Source organism: Linepithema humile, chromosome 3, assembly GCF_040581485.1.
Source record: "Linepithema humile isolate Giens D197 chromosome 3, Lhum_UNIL_v1.0, whole genome shotgun sequence".
Lineage (NCBI taxonomy): Eukaryota > Metazoa > Arthropoda > Insecta > Hymenoptera > Formicidae > Linepithema > Linepithema humile.
The window spans coordinates 15,067,661-15,087,502 of NC_090130.1; the positions used below are offsets into that span (position 1 = coordinate 15,067,661).

At 32.6% G+C, this 19,842-nt stretch overlaps 1 protein-coding gene and 1 pseudogene across 1 annotated transcript in view; one reads left to right on the top strand and one right to left on the bottom strand.

The window, feature by feature from the left end:
• Positions 1-19,842, top strand: part of Wdr62 (WD repeat domain 62) — a 163,438-nt gene that overhangs the window by 116,764 nt on the left and 26,832 nt on the right. The window contains exons 5-12 of the mRNA XM_067351996.1: positions 1,713-1,928; positions 3,505-3,687; positions 6,171-6,331; positions 13,626-13,962; positions 17,095-17,261; positions 17,804-18,128; positions 18,216-18,426; positions 19,579-19,828. Coding sequence (XP_067208097.1) covers positions 1,713-1,928; positions 3,505-3,687; positions 6,171-6,331; positions 13,626-13,962; positions 17,095-17,261; positions 17,804-18,128; positions 18,216-18,426; positions 19,579-19,828 — 1,850 coding nt within the window. The remainder of the gene's footprint in view (positions 1-1,712; positions 1,929-3,504; positions 3,688-6,170; positions 6,332-13,625; positions 13,963-17,094; positions 17,262-17,803; positions 18,129-18,215; positions 18,427-19,578; positions 19,829-19,842) is intronic.
• LOC136998664 (uncharacterized) lies at positions 4,149-5,057 on the bottom strand (annotated as a pseudogene).

Below are 19,842 nucleotides of genomic sequence, written 5' to 3' on the forward strand. Positions count from 1 at the left end.
AGTTGTGGCTTACAGCACAAATCGACACAAACATAGCACAATGCAGCACAATTAATAAAAATACAAAATTCGGAAAATGCAAGGCTAACTTCTCACTCTTCAACTATTTAAACCCATTAATACGCAAAGCATATATTTTATCCATATGTGCCGCGCACGCGTGAGATATTCGAATTATATAACATTTTAATATATAAATTTGAAATAAATTTACCCTTTAACTTAGACTCAACACACAATAGAGAAAATATTAAGAATAAGAATAAATATTAAATATTAAGAACAGTAATTTGGAATTATTTTACTTCAAACAAGGCAACGGAATAGATTAATTATTTCTAATTTCTATTTTCTAATTCATGATGCGTTAATCCATTTTATTTTCTTGTTTTCAAATAAAATAATTCCAATTTTCTATTCTTAATATTTAATATTATATTCCTGTTTCTAATATTTTCTTTATTGTACGTTGGGCCTTAACTTTACTTGACACACGATTAATCGCAATTAAAGGATAATAATAATAAATAAATAATCTATAAAAATCCATAGCGTTTAAATATATAAATTAAATTTATCTATTTTAAAATATGTAAATTAATTTTATATTCTATTAAATTTTAGCGAATTTAATGATCCTGTAGTATAAAAAGTAAATTTTTAATAATTATAAAAAATAACATATAAAATAAATTATTTCTTTAAGAATTTCTTAAAAATAGAAACGATTTAAAATAGCATTGTTGATTGAAAATCCTCCTCATAAGCATTCGATAATAATAATTCTTATTTAATAGATTTTAATTATTAAATTTATAGTAAATAAATAAGTTGTTGCTCGAAATGATTTAATCTCATAGCAAAACGTATTCTAAAAATTAGGCTGTAGCAAAAAATGGTTACAATTATTCGTATATACTTGAAGCACTACAATGCTCGAAATTAATTCAGCTTTTCAACCGATTCTCGAAATTGACGCCTTCTTTTCTCTTCTTACCGCGCGTTGCAGCCGCTTAGGCTAGCGCCGCCGAGCGTTAAGAACGACACTATCCAATTAATGAGTGGGTTCTTCTCTTAAAAGAACTTTCATTATTGAAATTTAAGAAAATTTATTAGAAATATTATTTTTATAATTTTTAAATTTATTATATGGAAATATTTTAATATAGAGAACTACGTTACCTATGAGAGATTATTGCTGACGCATTTTTAAAGTAGTTTTCTCAGTAGGCCTAATCCACTAAAGACAAAATTTTCTCATAAAAGGCCAAGAAAATCTTTTTTATGTTTTATTTTTTTAATTAAAAATTCGTTATTTTTAATATTAATATTAAACTAACTGTATAATAATTACTAATAATTATCTTTGTTGAACAAAAATATTATGTAAAGCAATATTGAACAACATCTACAAATAATAATTTGAATAAATAAGAATATATGTAATATTGATCCGGAATTTCTAGTGAGAAATATTAATTTAAGTTTTTATAAAGAGCTTTTTATTATTGCAATTATATTAGACAATTATTAGTAACATAATAATAACTGATTGAATCTATTAAATATCAGAGAGTTTCTACTTTTTTTAAGTTATTAAATAAATTGTCTTTTAATTGCATGAAAAGTGGAAAAGGCTAAAGATGAAGCAAAAGATTAATGTCATGCTCACTAAAAAGACACCTAACAGGACATTTATTCTTTGATCTCAGGCTTTCTCGCCCAGCAATAAATACGTTGTATCAGTCGGCTCGCAACATGACATGATTGTCAACGTCTGGGACTGGAGGAATAACGTTAAAGTGGCATCCAACAAAGTCTCGAGCAAGGTGAAGGCTGTTTGCTTCGCGGAAAATGGCAATTATTTCGTCACCGTGGGTAATCGACATGTCAAATTTTGGTACCTGGAATATTCCCGCAGTGCCAAGGTAACTTTTAACTCATCTCATCTTTTATCTTATCTTGAGACATCTCCCTTTATGCGACATTTAAGATTTTTCTTTCCCTTTTTCTTTGCGACATCGATGTTGAATTAAAATAAAAATCAAATAGAAAACTAATATTTGGTAACTATTTAATATTACATAATAAAGTCCAATTATTTTGATCTTGACATGTAGGATCCTTGATGGAAACGCTACCATGCACTTAAAGAATACTTTATTACAAAAAGTGAAATAAACATAAAATCACATAAGGCGCGTTCTTTTACCGCGGAATCTCACAAGAGATCTTACTACTACTAAAACTAAATTTATCGTTATTCTAATCGCCGCTAGGCGCAATCGTGCAGCGCGCGCACGGCAAACGGATTTCCGATTCCTACATATATTATCAAGATCATGGTTCTGAGTGACAAAAAAACAATTTCAGCCATCAATATTAACCAATTGAAATCGAATATGCTAGTTTGATATACGAATGGATAAAAAATGGACAACAAATTATCGATAAGAGCTGCTATTGTTCCGGAAGAAACTGAAGAGAAATATAATATTAGTTTAAATGACAAGTGCTCCATTTTTACTGCGGGGAAACAACCATTGAAAAGATCATTGATTGATGTTTAGAAAAATATATAAATAGAGATATTTTTCTCCTAACAGAACCCTTAAGTTCAGTTAAAACTGTAGAAAATAATGAATTGAAAGTTTTTACCAACTCCTTTTGCTGTAAGAAGAAGAGTATATGAATTTAATAGAAAATAGAATAATTTATATAAAATTCTACTAGAATGATTTTTGATCCATTTTGGGAAAATCAGAGAATATGATCTGAGAATAAAGGTTTTTTATAGTGATCTGAAAGCTAAATTTGAGATTCAGATGATAGATAGATGGTTAGAAATCGAGGCTGACTATAAAGGCTCGTATTTTAATTTATATTATGATAAGACTCGGAAGAAAAGTTGGTTTTATGACATTAAGATTTGAGCGCTAATTAATTTTCGTAAGAAATTATTATTAAAATTTATACCATTTGCATTTAGAGACTTCATAAATATAATTTCATGATTTCAATGATATTGACTTATTAATTACTGAGATATTTGACTTTAAAGAAGAAACTTTTACACAGAATTTTATAACAAAAGTCGATGTTACATTTAATTATATACTGCAATAAAAAAACTATTCTTATGATAATAAACTAGTTAATAATAAATAAGTTTATAATGAAACTTTTAGGAAAAAGGTTACAACAGTTCACTTGTTAATTACTAAGAAATTAAAGTTTGAAATTTGAAAATTTTTTAATGATGAAGCACTGATATAATATGACAATACTACATTATTGTGACGTACGAGGTTAATATAATATTAATCCATTTTCCGTTATGTCTCACTTTCGTCGACGTATTTTATACTTAATAATATAAAAAATTACAATTATCAATCTAATTAAGATTTCCTTTATATTAGATTAAATTTATTAAGATTAAATAATTTAATTGTTTAGTATATAACAGACATGTAGCTTTATAGCTCATATTTTGTCGCGCAGTACAAGGAACCTGTGCCTTTAATGGGCCGATCTGCCATATTAGGCGAGCAAAGGAACAACGATTTCGTTGATGTGACCTGCGGCAGAGGAGAAATGGCGGATTCCACATATGCAATCACCAAAACAGGCCTGTTATGTGAATTTAATAACAGGAGACTTTTGGACAAATGGGTTGAGCTCCGAGTAAGTTGTTATTAATAAACATTAAGACTTTCAGTTCTGTGCGCGCATTGCGCAATCGAGCGTACATAAAGGAAATAGAATATAAACGATTCATTTTAAAGACAAAAAATCTAGGTCTAATAATTTTCAATCAGAAAATGGGAAAAGAACCAGAGTATGAGAACCAAACGCAAATGTAAGTGCGTTAATTACTATTGTACCAAAAAGATTACACAAATATACCGGGTAATTCATTTTTATCTTAACAAGCAATATTTCGAAAATATATAATTTTACAAAAAAACATTCCGGATGAAAGTTTATGTTATAGAGGAGGACGTACAATGGTGATCCTGGTTTGACCTTGTGACGTCTACTCAAAGTCAGGTCAAGATCTACCTAATTTTTTCAAATGGAAAAAACCTACCACTATTTTTCATTGCATTTGCAAATTGAACTAATTCAAATGAACATTTTTGGTATCTTGATAATTTTTTATAAAATCAATAATTTCCGAGATATTTGGGTTTAAAAAGTGAAAAATTTTACAATTGACTCTTGACTGCGTAAACTCTTGGCGCTATCCAGGATCAACGACGAAAACATGGCGGTGATTTGATCTCTTTTGGAGTACCTACTTGATTACCATGAGTCCTCTTGTCTCTCACTATTTACGTCTTATAACATTTGTTCGAATATATCACCATTCACTTCATTATACATTTGGAGCCTATGACGTAATGCAATCGTAGACCTTCGAAGAAATTCTTCGGGAATAGTTGCCAGAACTCTGGTGATACGATTTCTCATATCGACTAGATTCATTGGCTCCATAGCAAAAACAATCCTTTTAATATACCCCCATAGGAAGATTCATAAGGTGTTAAATCAGGAGAATTTGGAGGCCACCAAACGTTGAATCCTATCCAACGTTCAGGATATCTTTGGTGTAAATAGTCGTCTAACTCCTCTGTGCAGAGGAGCACCATCGTGTTGAAACCATATGCGTCTCCTAGTTTCTAAATTGGTATCCTCTAAAAATTCATGTAGATCATTTTGCAAGAACTATAAATACATTTCTCGATTAAGATTACCTTTGAAGAAATGAGGTCCAATAATATGGCCATCCAATACACTACACCAAATTTACCTTCCACTGATGCTGATAATCGACGAACCCAAAATGGATTAACATCTGAATAATAATGGCAATTGTGATAATTTAATTTTTCTGAAAAGTTGATTCATCGCAAAATAAAACCTTGTCAAAAAGTTCGGCTCTTTTTGTAATATTCCCAAACTCTAATGACAAAATTCAACGCGTTCTCGTTTTTTATTTTCAATAAGTGCTTGATGTCATTGAATATGATAAGCGTAGAAATAATTCGCTTTCAAAATTCGTTGAACAGTTGATTGAGAAATATTGAGTTCTCGACTACGTTCCACGTTGACCAATTTGAGGATTTATCACTATTATTCCTAAAATAGCTGTATATAGGTAAATAATTAGTCATGTTAAAAATTATCAAGGAAACAAATTTTTAATTATTTTACTTATTTTACTTATTTTTTTTTATTGATTAATTTATGTATGTATGGCTCGTCCACAGTCCGTCACTTATGTACTTTCCAAGCATGTTTCATTAACGAGCAATCCCGGATGCTGCATCAGCCATCTCGCGGCGGAGCGCATACTACATACGTTTACCGGGTAGTAGAAGGTCAGACGGAATCGAGCAAGTGTAATGCAGAAGGCGAAACCTAACGTGAGAAGCAAGGGAAATCAAGCATTCCAAAAGGGATCAAATTACCGCCACGTCCACGGCGTTGATTCTGGATAGCGCTAAAAGCAGTTTACGCAGTCAAGAGTCGATTGTACAATTTTCCACTTTTTGAACCCAAATATCTCAGAAACTATTGGCTTTATAAAAAATTATCAAGATACCAAAAATGTATATTTGGATTAGCTCAATCTGCAAATGCAATGAAAAATAAGGATTTTTGTTTGAAAAAGTAGGTTGACGTTGACTCGAGTAGACGTCACAAGGTCTAACCAGGGTCACCATTGTACGTCCCCCTCTATAACATACAACTTTCATCCGGAAAGTTTTTTCGTAAAATTGCATATTTTTGAAATATTTGCCTGTTAAGATTAAAATAAATCACCCGGTATAAAGAAATAATTTGACTTAATATTGGGTTCTCTTTAGTAAACAAATAAAAATAATACAGGAACGCAAAATTACATGAAAATATGGAAATATAAAAGCGATTGCAAATAATTATGATAAATTAGCGCATAGATTTACATTTGTATTTGTTCTATTTTCCTTCTCTAATAGCAATTAAAACATTAAATTAATTAGAGCAAATTAGAGTGAATTAAGGCACTTATATTCACGTTCAGCTCATACGCCCTTCTTTTTCTCGTTTTTGAACAAAAAATCTATTTGAAATATAAATATTTTTGAGAATAAAAACTACATTTTTCATATTTTTTTCAGACAACCAGTGCCAATTGCATGGCGGTCGGAGATAAATATATTTTTATCGGATGCGCAGAAGGAATTGTAAGGTGTTTTAGTCCTAGTACGCTTCAATTTATCACTACACTACCGAGAACACATTATTTAGGGGTCGATGTAGCGCAAGGATTGTCTATCAGGTACATTTTATAGCAATAACAACAACTTTAGATCGATTTTCTCCCACAAGTAAAACAACCAGATTTCTAAGATACCAATAAAAAAAAAGACACTTACAGGACACTTTGTAGAAATATGCTAATGTGACTTAAAGTTCATGATTGCCAAAAATGTATGCAAGTGACACAAAATGCAATTCTTACAAAGTTTTAGCACAAAAAATTGTGAATTTAATTTGAAAAAAACATTCCATTTATGTTACATTGAATAATTAAAAATTACAGTATTGGTATTTTTCAGTAAAATGTATTTGTTTATGTCATTGTGGATTATTATATAAGTTATTATAAAAATCATTGCAAAATTTCACGTTAAATTTTAATATAATAGATTTTAACATATCCATCTTCATTTTCATTTTTTTTATTGTCCCCATTTTATTTATTAATGAGAATAGAGCACTTTGCGCAGCACATTCTACGCGATTCTTGTTTGTTTGTGTATGAGCGTCTTATTTCTTGTAACAGTGGTGTTTATCATGTAATGTACGTGAAAATGTATACGAACTAATAAAAAAATGAGGGTAAACCTTGGGAATATGGTCCTCAAAAAAGTAATGGACAAAAATGCTCAATTCCCAGCTGGTTGAAGTTTGGAACGTTCCTGGAACGATTTTTTAAAAATGATTTGTCGCTCTTGTCCTTTTGCAGGGAGAAAGTTTTGAGACCCACAAACAAAGTACAAAAGAGACCGATCCGATACATGCGTCGGAAGACACCCTTATACCAGAAAAACAACCCCCAAAATCACTTAAACAATTCTAGCCAAGCTAAAAATGACTTGTCGCTCTTTTCCTTCTGCATAGAGAAAGTTCCGAGGCCCTCACACGACATGCAAAAAAGACCGATTTGATACATGCGTCGGAAGACACCCTTATACCCGAAAAATCACCCCCAAAATCACTTAAACCATTCTAGCCAAGCTAAAAATGACTTGTCGCTCTTTTCCTTCTGCATGGAGAAAGTTCCGAAGCCCTCACACGACATGCAAAAGAGACCGATTCGATACATGCGTCGGAAGACACCCTTATACTCAAAAAACCACCCCAGAGCGTCTAAAAAATCCTCGCCTAACAAAAAATAACTTGTCGCTCTTCTCCATTAGCATAGAGAAAGTTCTGAGGCCCTCACATAACATATAAAACAGACCGATCCGATACATGCGTCGGAAGACACCCTTATACCCGAAAAACCACCCCCAAAATTACTTAAACAATTCTAGCCAAGCTAAAAATGACTTGTCGCTCTTTTCCTTCTGCACAGAGAAAGTTCCGAGGCCCTCACACGACATGCAAAAAAGACCGATTCGATACATGCGTCGGAAGACACCCTTATACCCAAAAAACCACCCCCAAAATCACTTAAACAATTCTAGCCAAGCTAAAAATGACTTGTCGCTCTTTTCCTTCTGCATGGAGAAAGTTCCGAAGCCCTCACACAACATGCAAAAAAGACCGATTCGATACATGCGTCGGAAGACACCCTTATACCCGAAAAACCACCCCCAAAATCACTTAAACAATTCTAGACAAGCTAAAAATGATTTGTCGCTCTTTTCCTTTTCCACAGAGAAAGTTCCGAGGCCCTCACACGATATGCAAAAGAGACCGAACCAATACATGCGTCGGAAGACACCCTTATACTCGAAAAACCACCCCTAAAATCAATTAAACAATTCTCCTCGAACTAAAAATGATTTGTCGCTCTTCTACTTTTGCATAGAGAAAGTTCTGAGGCCCTCACACGACATGCAAAAGAGACCGAACCGATACATGCGTCGGAAGACACTCTTTTACCCGAAAAACCACCCCCAAAAGGGTGTCTACCGACGCATGTATCGGATCGGTCTCTTTTGCATGTCGTGTAAGGGTCTCGGAACTTTCTCCGTGCAGAAAGAAAAGAGCGACAAGTCATTTTTAGCTTGGCTAGAATGGTTTAAGTGATTTTGGGGGTGGTTTTTCGGGTATAAGGGTGTCTTCCGACGCATGTATCGAATCGGTCTTTTTTGCATGTCGTGTGAGGGCCTCGGAATTTTCTCCGTGCAGAAGGAAAAAAGCGACAAGTCATTTTTAGCTTGGCTAGAATTGTTTAAGTGATTTTGGGGGTGGTTTTTTAGGTATAAGGGTGTCTTTCGACGCATGTATCGAATCGATCTTTTTTGCATGTTGTGTGAGGGCCTCGGAACTTTCTCCGTGCAGAAGGAAAAGAGCGACAAGTCATTTTTAGCTTGGCTAGAATTGTTTAAGTGATTTTGGGGCTGGTTTTTCGGGTATAAGGGTGTCTTCCGACGCATGTATCGGATCGGTCTGTTATGTATGTTATGTGAGGGCCTCAGAACTTTTTTTATGCTAAAGGAGAAGAGCGACAAGTTATTTTTTGTTAGGCGAGGATTTTTTAGACGCTCTGGGGTGGTTTTTTGAGTATAAGGGTGTCTTCCGACGCATGTATCGAATCGGTCTCTTTTGCATGTTGTGTGAGGGCTTTGGAACTTTCTCCATGCAGAAGGAAAAGAGCGACAAGTCATTTTTAGCTTGGCTAGAATGGTTTAAGTGATTTTGGGGGTGGTTTTTCGGGTATAAGGGTGTCTTCCGACGCATGTATCAAATCGGTCTTTTTTGCATGTCGTGTGAGGGCCTCGGAACTTTCTCTGTGCAGAAGGAAAAGAGCGACAAGTCATTTTTAGCTTGGCTAGAATTGTTTAAGTGATTTTGGGGCTGGTTTTTCGGGTATAAGGGTGTCTTCCGACGCATGTATCGGATCGGTCTGTTATGTATGTTATGTGAGGGCCTCAGAACTTTTTCTATGCTAAAGGAGAAGAGCGACAAGTTATTTTTTGTTAGGCGAGGATTTTTTAGATGCTCTGGGGTGGTTTTTTGAGTATAAGGGTGTCTTCCGACGCATGTATTGAATCGGTCTCTTTTGCATGTCGTGTGAGGGCTTTGGAACTTTCTCCATGCAGAAGGAAAAGAGCGACAAGTCATTTTTAGCTTGGCTAGAATGGTTTAAGTGATTTTTGGGGTGGTTTTTCGGGTATAAGGGTGTCTTCCGACGCATGTATCGAATCGGTCTTTTTTGCATGTCGTGTGAGAGCCTCGGAACTTTCTCTGTGCAGAAGGAAAAGAGCGACAAGTCATTTTTAGCTTGGCTAGAATTGTTTAAGTGATTTTGGGGGTGGTTTTTTGGGTATAAGGGTGTCTTTCGACGCATGTATCGAATCGGTCTCTTTTGTACTTTGTTTGTGGGTCTCAAAACTTCCTCCCTGCAAAAGGACAAGAGCGACAAATCATTTTTAAAAAATCGTTCCAGGAACGTTCCAAACTTCAACCAGCTCAATTCCCATGTATTTTTGCCTTCTGAACACGAATATAATAATAATAATATTTGGCGGTCGGCCATATTTTTGCCGCCATCTTGAAAAAACATGCAAAGAAAACGTTTTATTACGATTATCTCCGCAACTATTTCCGGTATTAAAAAATTTTTCAAACAAAAAATGTAGAAAATGAGATTTACTACAAAAAAGGTTATACACATTATTATCGTAATTGCAATACTTTACGCGTAACAATAACGTAAAGTTGACCGCTGCGAAAAACATGCATTCGAACATACCTACATCACCTCCGATTTTGATGTAATTAGGCTCATTCGACGTGTTTTTTTAAGAGAAAATTAATTTTAACGTTTGAAATTTGCACGCGCAGGCGGCGGAGTGCTTCGCCCCTTCGGGGCGAAGCCTCCCCCACGAAAAAAAATAACAAATCCTACTCACGTGGAACCTAACAATGTTCAACCTAACAAGGTTAACCAAGACTAACAAAGTTATCTTGTTACGCGTCGAATGAGCCTAATTACATCAAAATCGGAGGTGATGTAGCTATTCTGGATAATTACCGTGTCTGATTATCATGTGTCCAATTGCAACCATCTTGTGTCCGATTGACACTGTGTCCGATTCATTTAACTTGCTGTGTCCGATTTATTCTGTGCGCAACTGGGACTTTCCCAGGCGGAGGGAGGGGCTCTGCCTCTCCCCCCTGCACCCCCCTCCCCTGCGCCTAGTTTCTATCTACTCGGAAGGGCGGAGCCTTCCCAAACCCCCCCGTTAATTAGGAGAAATTATATTATATTAAGAATATTAAATACAAAAGAGATTAGCAAAAAAGAAAGCAAAGTTTTTTGTCCCCAAATTGTTTCATCCCCAGAGTTTTCAAAATGCATGTTTTTCGCAGCGGTTAACTTTACGTTATTGTTACGCGTAAAGTATTGCAATTACAACAATAATGTGTATAACCTTTTTTGTAGTAAATCTCATTTTCTACATTTTTTGTTTGAAAAATTTTTTGATACCGGAAATAGTTGCGGAGATAATCGTAATAAAACGTTTTTTTTTGTATGTTTTTTCAAGATGGCGGCCAAAATATGGCCGACCGCCAAATATTATTATTATATTCGTGTTCAGAAGGCAAAAATACATGGGAATTGAGCATTTTTGTCCATTACTTTTTTGAGGACCATATTCCCAAGGTTTACCAAAATGAGGAACAGACAGTACTGATTGCATAAAATGCAGGATAAACTATCGAAATCTGTTAGTGTTTCGCCTAACCCAGCACGATTGGCTGCTTTACTTATATACATACACACATACACATATACAGGGTGTCCCAAAGTTCGCGGTCCAATCGTCGTGTACAGATAGAGCGGGTCAAACTGAATAAGTAAGTCCTTTACCGACACTTTGCGAAATTTTTAATAATTAATTAGAAAATAATTAATAAAGATCCGCCAATCCGCGCAAGTATTCCCCGAGCGCCGAGCGCGCGGCGAGTAGGACCCACCCAGCATAGCATAATACACGCGCCGCTCGTGTGTAGTGTGCATAGCTAACCAAGAGAGCGTCCCTCCCACCGCTCTGCCGCGCTTTGTGGACTTACTTATTAAAAGGACTTACTTATTCAGTTTGACCCGCTCTATCTGTACACGACGGTTGGGCCGCGAACTTTGGGACACCCTGTATATACAGGGTGAGGCATCTAAAACAGATCAACTGAATAACTCGCCTACTTTTGACGATAGAAAAAAATGCATCAGACCAATCTTGCTTAGTTTCAAGGAGGATATAATCTGATGTCAATAGTTTTTTTTGTAGGTGGAAGTGTAGAGGAGATGGGAAGGTCAACTTCGTTTTCTTAAATGGAATAGTATGTTTTTTACTTATCTTCTAATAGAGCATTTTAAGACGCATACAATGACCTGTGGTTAAAGGTCATTTAAGATCATTTAAGGTCATTAAAGGTCAATTGTGAAAATAATTTACTTCAAGGAACCAATCGAACACTTTTGTTTCTTCTCTGGTTATTGGTATATCGCTCTTATAATCGCTATATATATATTGTATCTAATCATTTTTATGATAATTATTTTTATTGCAAAATTTGAATATGCTTTCAATTTTTTTTCCCATTATACAAAATTCTTCAGTAACGTTATCAAAAATTCTAATTATTTCTCTAATCATTTCAACTGTAAAAATAAGTATAAAGATGATATATTATTCAAGAAATCGAATTTATCGCTAACAATTTTATTGTAATATAATATAATATAATCGATATGATTCATCAAATGTAGATAACCAGGCAATTCTACATATGATTCTACATGTATATGCAGATATAAATAAACACTCTCAAATTCTAGAATTATTACGGAATCGATAGATAAATTGCTAATCAAAATTAGTGCTAATTTTTGGGAAATTACTGTAAAATTTTATAAGTATATAAACGTATATGAAAGTATATAAGTATATAAATGTAATACTTGTTAATGTCTTAGCAATTTCAAGCAATGCTTTTATTTATTTTAACTATTTTTCTCATCTTTTATTAATTTTTGCACTTGTTTACGTATATTTGCGCTATTGAATCAGTTCTACATATTGAATACAACATCTATTACCAAATCTTTCATAATATATACAAAAAACAAAAAAAGAAAAAGTTTTCCAAACTTTACTGGGAATGACAGTTGAATGTCTAAAATCGATATTCATAATCGTAAATAATTTTCTATTAAATGATTCATTCTTTTTACTAATGATTTAAAAAGTAACCTTTTACAGATTCTTATTTATAAATTATTTATAAATTATTTACATTAAACGTGCTATAAACCAATAGGTATATTGGTTAAATAAAAAAGATACTTCACAAAAGTCTTATTAAAAAAGCTTTTTTATAAAAGTGTATACAATTAAATTGGAATTATATTGAAAACTACAATGTGTACTGTAGAGAAAAATTGATAAATTGCAGAATTCAAAACAAAATTCTCAGAACTTTGAAAACACTTCTCGTAATAATTCGATTTAATATTTACGAGTATCTTTTTTATTTAAAAACTATACTCTATTATTATTTAGAATTTATAATCTATGAATAATTTTTGCTTATATAAAAGTAATTTATAGTCGGTGAATTTTTATTATTATTATAATTATTAATAAAATAATTATCACACTGATTTATCAAATAAAACTTTAAGTATAATTAATGAGAGCCTTTCTGTCAAATAGTTTGACAGCGTTTGTTGATTTTATGTATAATTGTCATTAAAAAAATTTCCAATTATTGTATAGAAACGTATTATGGGTAGCTTTAATTATTATATATTTTATGTACTAGAAGAAATAAAGACAATATATTAAATGTCTTTTTATATCAAAATATCAAGGACATGCTTTACGAATCAAAATATATTTCAGGATTATAAATTTGTATAATTTTTACAAGAATTACAAATCAACGAATAATCACAAATTTTTTCATGAAACTATAATTATTTGTCAAATAATAGTCAATTATGAACCTAAATTACTAATTGCGTATATAATTTAACACATTTCTTCTTTAGAACTCTTCAACAATAAGTTAGAAAGCTTTACTAAGAAAGCATATTCAGAGAACAACATTATGCAGAGAAAAACATTCAGATTTATTGACATGGAAAATATAGTTGGCATGACAAATAATAAAATAATAAAAAAAAATATATATATATATTAAAATTAAAAATAAAAAATAAAAATATTATTATAAGCATCCAGTATAAAAGTGTTATTGTTTGAGTTTACTTAATGAAATTCTTGGGATAATAGTCATATTATATTTATAGTGCAATATGTCTCTAATAGTTATTGGACGTCGGTTCTGTGAGGCTCATGAATAAAAACTTTTCTATTTATTTTCAGTCATATGTCTCAACATCCACCAAACGCGAGGTATCCGGATGCGATTGCATTGGCGTTTGATGAGCGAAACAACAAGCTGACCTGCGTCTATAATGATCACAGCATCTATGTTTGGGACGTAAGGGATATCAGACGAGTGGGCAAGTCGCACTCGTTTCTGTACCACTCGGCCTGCATCTGGGGCGTTGAAATGTATCCGATCAATCCAGACTCCGTAGGTGCGATGCCACCCGGCAGCTTCATCACTTGTTCCAGCGACGACACAATAAGAGTCTGGAATCTGGAGAAAGATATCTTGCCGAACGACACGTTGTACAAACGAAACATTTATAGTAACGTTAGTATTCATTTCTTTCTAACATATATGATTAATTATATGGGATAATATTGAATATATAATTCTCCACGACAATGTAAAATAATTAATTATAATTTTATTACATAAGCTGGTACAGCCAAAAGCTAAGATTTTATGCTCACAATTATTATTTACAACATATAAGAAGCCACAGACGTTTCGGTCTTGGGCTTAGGCCATCTTCAGTATGGGAAAACAAAACAAACAATTTTTCGATAAACGGTCTAAATGTTAAAACGCAATACCTTTTAAAAATTACATTTAACTCTATTTAATATTAGGTTGTTCCAAAAGTTCTTTTCGTTTTCTTACTAAAAATTAAATTACCCCCCGTTCTACCCCCTTAAAATCTGGGGTAGAATTCTGTGCTTTAAAAAGTAAGTGATATCTCACAAAAATTCATAAATGATAAGGTCTGGCCAAGTTTCAAAAAAGACACTCCAATATGTTTATATTTTAATAATTACCTAAATTTTTAATATATTACCAACATGAAAAGTAACTGATTACTATGATTACTATTAATTACCTTTATTACTATTACTATTAATATTACCTTCTGATTACTATTTATTCCTTTCTTTAAAAAATTCTCTTTGTGATAAAAAATTTCACTCTTTGAATGAACATAAAAAATTACCTAGATCAATATTTTGCCAGTAAATCAAAGACATTTTGGAAAAATGGCATCATGAGGCTTCCGGAGAGATGAAGAAAGGTGGTAGAGCAGAATGGCTCGTATATACTTCAATAAATTGTGTCGTTCATAAAAGGTTGAGTATTTAATTTTTAGTAAGAAAACGAAAAGAACTTTTGGTACAACCTAATACATATTTAAGATTGATCTTAACGCAAATTCTTTGATTATATAACTTCTATAGTTGTCTGTATTTTCTGATTTCAATCTCGAGGTTGAAAAGCAAAACCATGTTTCTTAATTTGATTTCTCTATAGTCATCTACTCTGATGTCGTTGCTAAATAAAATTAAAATTATATTGACAGCATCAATGTTTTCAGTATGTCTTAATTACATTATGTTTATGAAAAAGTGTCCAAAAAGCGTCACCTCATTTTTCGTAACGTCTTCATCTTATTGCTCATCAAGCCAGCCTTATTTTATAACTGTGTATTCACTGAGAATTTTTTTAAGCAACTAGATGTAAAATTAAAAATTTAATGTAAAATGAGTTATGTAACAATAATAATGAATTATATAATAATAATAATAATAATAATAATAATAATAATAATGATAATGATAATAATAATAATAAAGGGAACCAGGAATCTCTGAGCATAGAAGAAATTTATATCAGGAGAGGAATCTTCCAGGGAGATTCCCTCAATCCACTTTGGTTCTGCCTGGCAATGAATCCATTGTCTACAATGCTTAACAATACAAAATATGGCTTTAAGATTATAGCCAATAAGATTCAATCATATCGTCTCGCATCTTTTCTACATGGACGACATTAAATTCTATTCCAGAAACAAGAAACAACTTAATGACCTTATTAACATGCGCGAAATGTTTTCCAAAGATATTTGTATGGAATTCGGAATAGACAAATATAATACCTTAGACATACCTTAATACCTTAAACATCGAAAAGAGTAAAGTTCTAAATGGAGATGTCGTACTTCCGAATGGAAATAATGTGGACAATGAAGGTGAAAATGCCTAGGTTTTCAACAAACTCGCTTATTAAAACATAGGCGGAGCAAGAATAAAGTTAAAGGTGAATACGTACACTGAATGAAAAAACTCCTAAAATATAAGCTGGAGGAAACCTTGTAAAGGCTATTAACATTTATACCATACCAGTTCTCAAGTATTCTGAAATGGACAAACACTGAATTAAACAACATCCAACGAATCATACTCTTAATGATGACCAAGTATAACATTCACCATCCTAAAGTTTTCTCACTGAGAACGATATTCCCGAGAACGAAAAAGACGAGCTTTGATTGACATCACCAAACCAACGGTTATTGCCGTCAGCTAATTAAGCTATGTGACTTCTTTTTTGGCAAAACTCAATCTTCATAAGGTAATAAAAACTACTCTACAATAAACCTGGTTGACAAAAACTACTCTTCAATAAATCTTGCGCCAGACAATGTAAATTTAACGCCAGTCTCTAACGCTAAGAAGCAAGAACAGTGGGCGGAAAAAACACTACACAGTTGCCATTACGATGACCTTTAACCAGTCCCATATAGATAAAGAGGCATCAAACAGATGGTTAAGTGATGGAAAGCTGTTTCCTGAAATGGAGAGCTTTATAGTTGCAATACAAGATCAAGTCATTGATACAAATAACTACAAGAAGTTTGTTATCAAGGACCAAAACACTGTCTCGGACAAATATCGCAAGTGCACGAAAAGTCAGAGACTATTCAGCACATAACATCAGGGTGCATATATTTAACTAACACTGACTACTTATGTAGACACAATCAGGTATGCAATATTCTACATCAAAAACTTGTTTTGATGTAACAAATTCGGCCTTCTCAAGACCTATACACCGTATTATAAATACAAATCCCAGGCAATGTCAGAAAACGACTCCTGCAGATTATATTACGACAGGACTGTTATTACTAATAAGCAGGTGATGAATTGCCTGATATTGTCATGGTAGATAAAGCAGCCAGAATCATATTCCTGGTGGATGTCAGTGTACCCAACAATAACAATATATTGAACAAATGTCAAGAAAAAAAATTAAATATGCAGAGTTGGCTTTAGAAATTAAACAGATGTGGTATATCGACAAAATAAAAGTGATATCTATCATATCATCTATAGACCTTATTCCAAATACACTACATGAATGTCTTGCCAAATTAAGACTTTATAAGAACATTTATATTAAAATGCAGGAGGCAATCATTCTTAAAACGTGCTATCTAGTGCAAAAATTTTTACAACAAACAGTAGAAGTATACAGAGCTGTGTTTTGATAGTTATTATCCAGCACAGTCCTAACACCCGTTGTTGGAGCTTTACAAGATAATAATAAATCTACATAATTTTTCTAAAAATATAAAAAAGCAAGGGCAATATATTATCTTTTGTAATATTTTTTTCTTCTTTTCAGGAATTGCTCAAGGTATTATATGTGGATCCAGAATTGACTTATCTGAAAGATCTGGACTTAGCTGCTGCAGGATCCACTGAAAAAAACGATGCGTCTTACGATGGTCGTAACGGTGTAAGATCGATAAGAATCGGACCTGATGGCAAACATCTCGCTTCAGGAGATAGGTAAATTGAAAAGAAGAATTTAATTAATTCTGCATATGTGCATCATTAACATTTAAGTTAATAATATTAGTAATTACTTAATACTAGTAGTCAGTTTAAAAAAAAATATTGTTTTTATTTATATATCACATTTAATTATGTCAACTACTATTTTTAAATATAATTATATATTTTATTTTAAGTTTTTTAATTTTTATTCTTGAACTTCAAAATTTATTTCTCAATTTTTAAATTATCGAAATTTTCATAAAATTTGTGAATTTACTAATTTATCAATTTATCAATTTATTTATTTATTTATTTAATTTATTAATTTGGATAAATTTGTAATATTGTACAATAAATTTCCGATTTAAAATTCTAAAATTTTTACTGCAAATTACTGCAGATTTGAATTTACCACAAACCCTGAATATACACAATATTTACATAAATTTAATTGTTTTCGATATAATGAGATTTAATAATTGAGAGATTACTAAATAGTGGAACAAATTTAAAAACAATATATACAATAATATTTGCACATTATTCATGCATAGATCCGGCAACATCAGGATTCATGACATTTCTTCGTTGGAAGAGTTGTGCTTAATAGAAGCACATGACGCTGAGGTGCTATGCCTAGAATATTCGAGATTCTCGCGGTACTCGGTAGACATGCCCAGGCTTTTGGCGAGCGCATCACGGGATCGGCTAATACACGTTTTTAGCGTGGATCAGGGATACAATTTTCTGCAGACACTTGACGATCACAGTTCTTCCATTACTGCTGTGAGATTTTTCAATCAATCAAATCAGGGTAATCAAATACAGATGGTATCCTGTGGCGCTGACAAGAGTATTATTTTTAGACAGCTTCAATCGGTGAGTAACTTTATATTCAATAATCGATAGTTCAATTTGTATTCGTACATTAAGATATTGTGCTGCAACACTTGTCTATATTTTCAGACACCAGGTGGAATGCCACAGTTCGCTAGAGGTCACAATGCTCAAGGTAAAACTACTCTATACGACATGGAAGTTGATTCTGGGCAGAAGCATGTGTTAACCGCCTGTCAAGATAGGAATATTAGAGTTTACAATGTCACTACCGGTAAACATAGCAAAACCTTTAAAGGTTCTGTTAGCGACGATGGATCTCTAATCAAAGTCGTTCTAGGTACGATATGTACTTTATTATATTATTACTACACTAATAATTATATTATTTTTTTATTTTTTAAACAAAATTTACATTTAAATTTTCAGATTAAAGATCCTTAAAACTTCATGAAAAAATTTTATATAAAACTGAACTTTTAATCGTCACAGTGTGGGTTCATGATTTAAAATTCCTAAATTTCGACTGAATTTAAATTCAATTGACGAAACTCTGAATATATAATCTTTATGTAAATTTATTTTTTCATAGAAATAATTTTTAGCACTAGATAAATGTTTAGAATTTACACCGTCAGGCTCGATTGTCTTAATTTTCACATATGTATTAAGATCATAGTCTTGAATAATGTTTTTAAAGTTTTTAACCCTCGTTTATTGTTTATTAAAAAGTTATAAACAAAAACCGTTTCACGAATTATACGTAATTTTCGCCAGTTAGAACTTATTCATCAATACAGAATTAGTTCCTCGTTTTTCTCTAGTTTAGGAATTTTCAAGAAAAGTCATTATACTGTTGTCATGTAGGAAATATTTTCTTCTTGCTTGCGTGGTAGAAATATTGTCAGACACACAGTTTCTGTTGCGAATTCGTATGCCTTATATTGTTACTCGAATTTCTTTATTTGACATACAATAATGAAGATCTTATTAATTATTTGTGTGATATGTAAGTGATGTGTGTGCGACGAGAAATTGTGTATCCTCGATGCTAAAAAATAATACGTATATGCAATGGTTCTTTTTATTTACATTTATTTACGTGTAGTAAATTGAATGCGCGAGCGGGGGAACGAGACCTTTTGTTTACTGCATTTTAATAAACAAATCTGCTAAAAGTACATTCTATTAAATGTACATAGTGTCCGAAAATTACGTGTAATTTGTAAATAACTTATTTTATTTATAATTTTTTAATAAACAATGAGCGATGGTTATATAATATATAATCTTGTTTTTGTCACTCAAGACTATGCTCTTAATAACATATGTGAAAATTAAGACGATCAAGCCTGACTGTGTTCTAAACATTCACCGAGTTTAAAGACATCTCAATAAATGCATCGAATTAGAACAGCAACATTGTGATCTCAAGTTGCTCAGAAAGACTTCAATGTATAAATCGATAAATGCTATGTTTTCGTATTTTTAGATGCCTCCGGTATTTATGTAGCTACTTCATGCACAGACAAGACATTGTGCGTGTACGATTATTACAGCGGCGAATGCATGGCCACTATGGTCGGTCATTCGGAATTAGTGACGGGCTTACGTTTCAGTCCAGACTGTCGTCACCTTGTGTCCGCGAGCGGCGATGGCTGCGTGTTCGTGTGGCGCGTTCCGCACGACATGGTCGTGACCATGCAAGCTCGTCTTGCTCAACAAGCAATGCGCGCCGGCAAGTGAGTACTTTCTT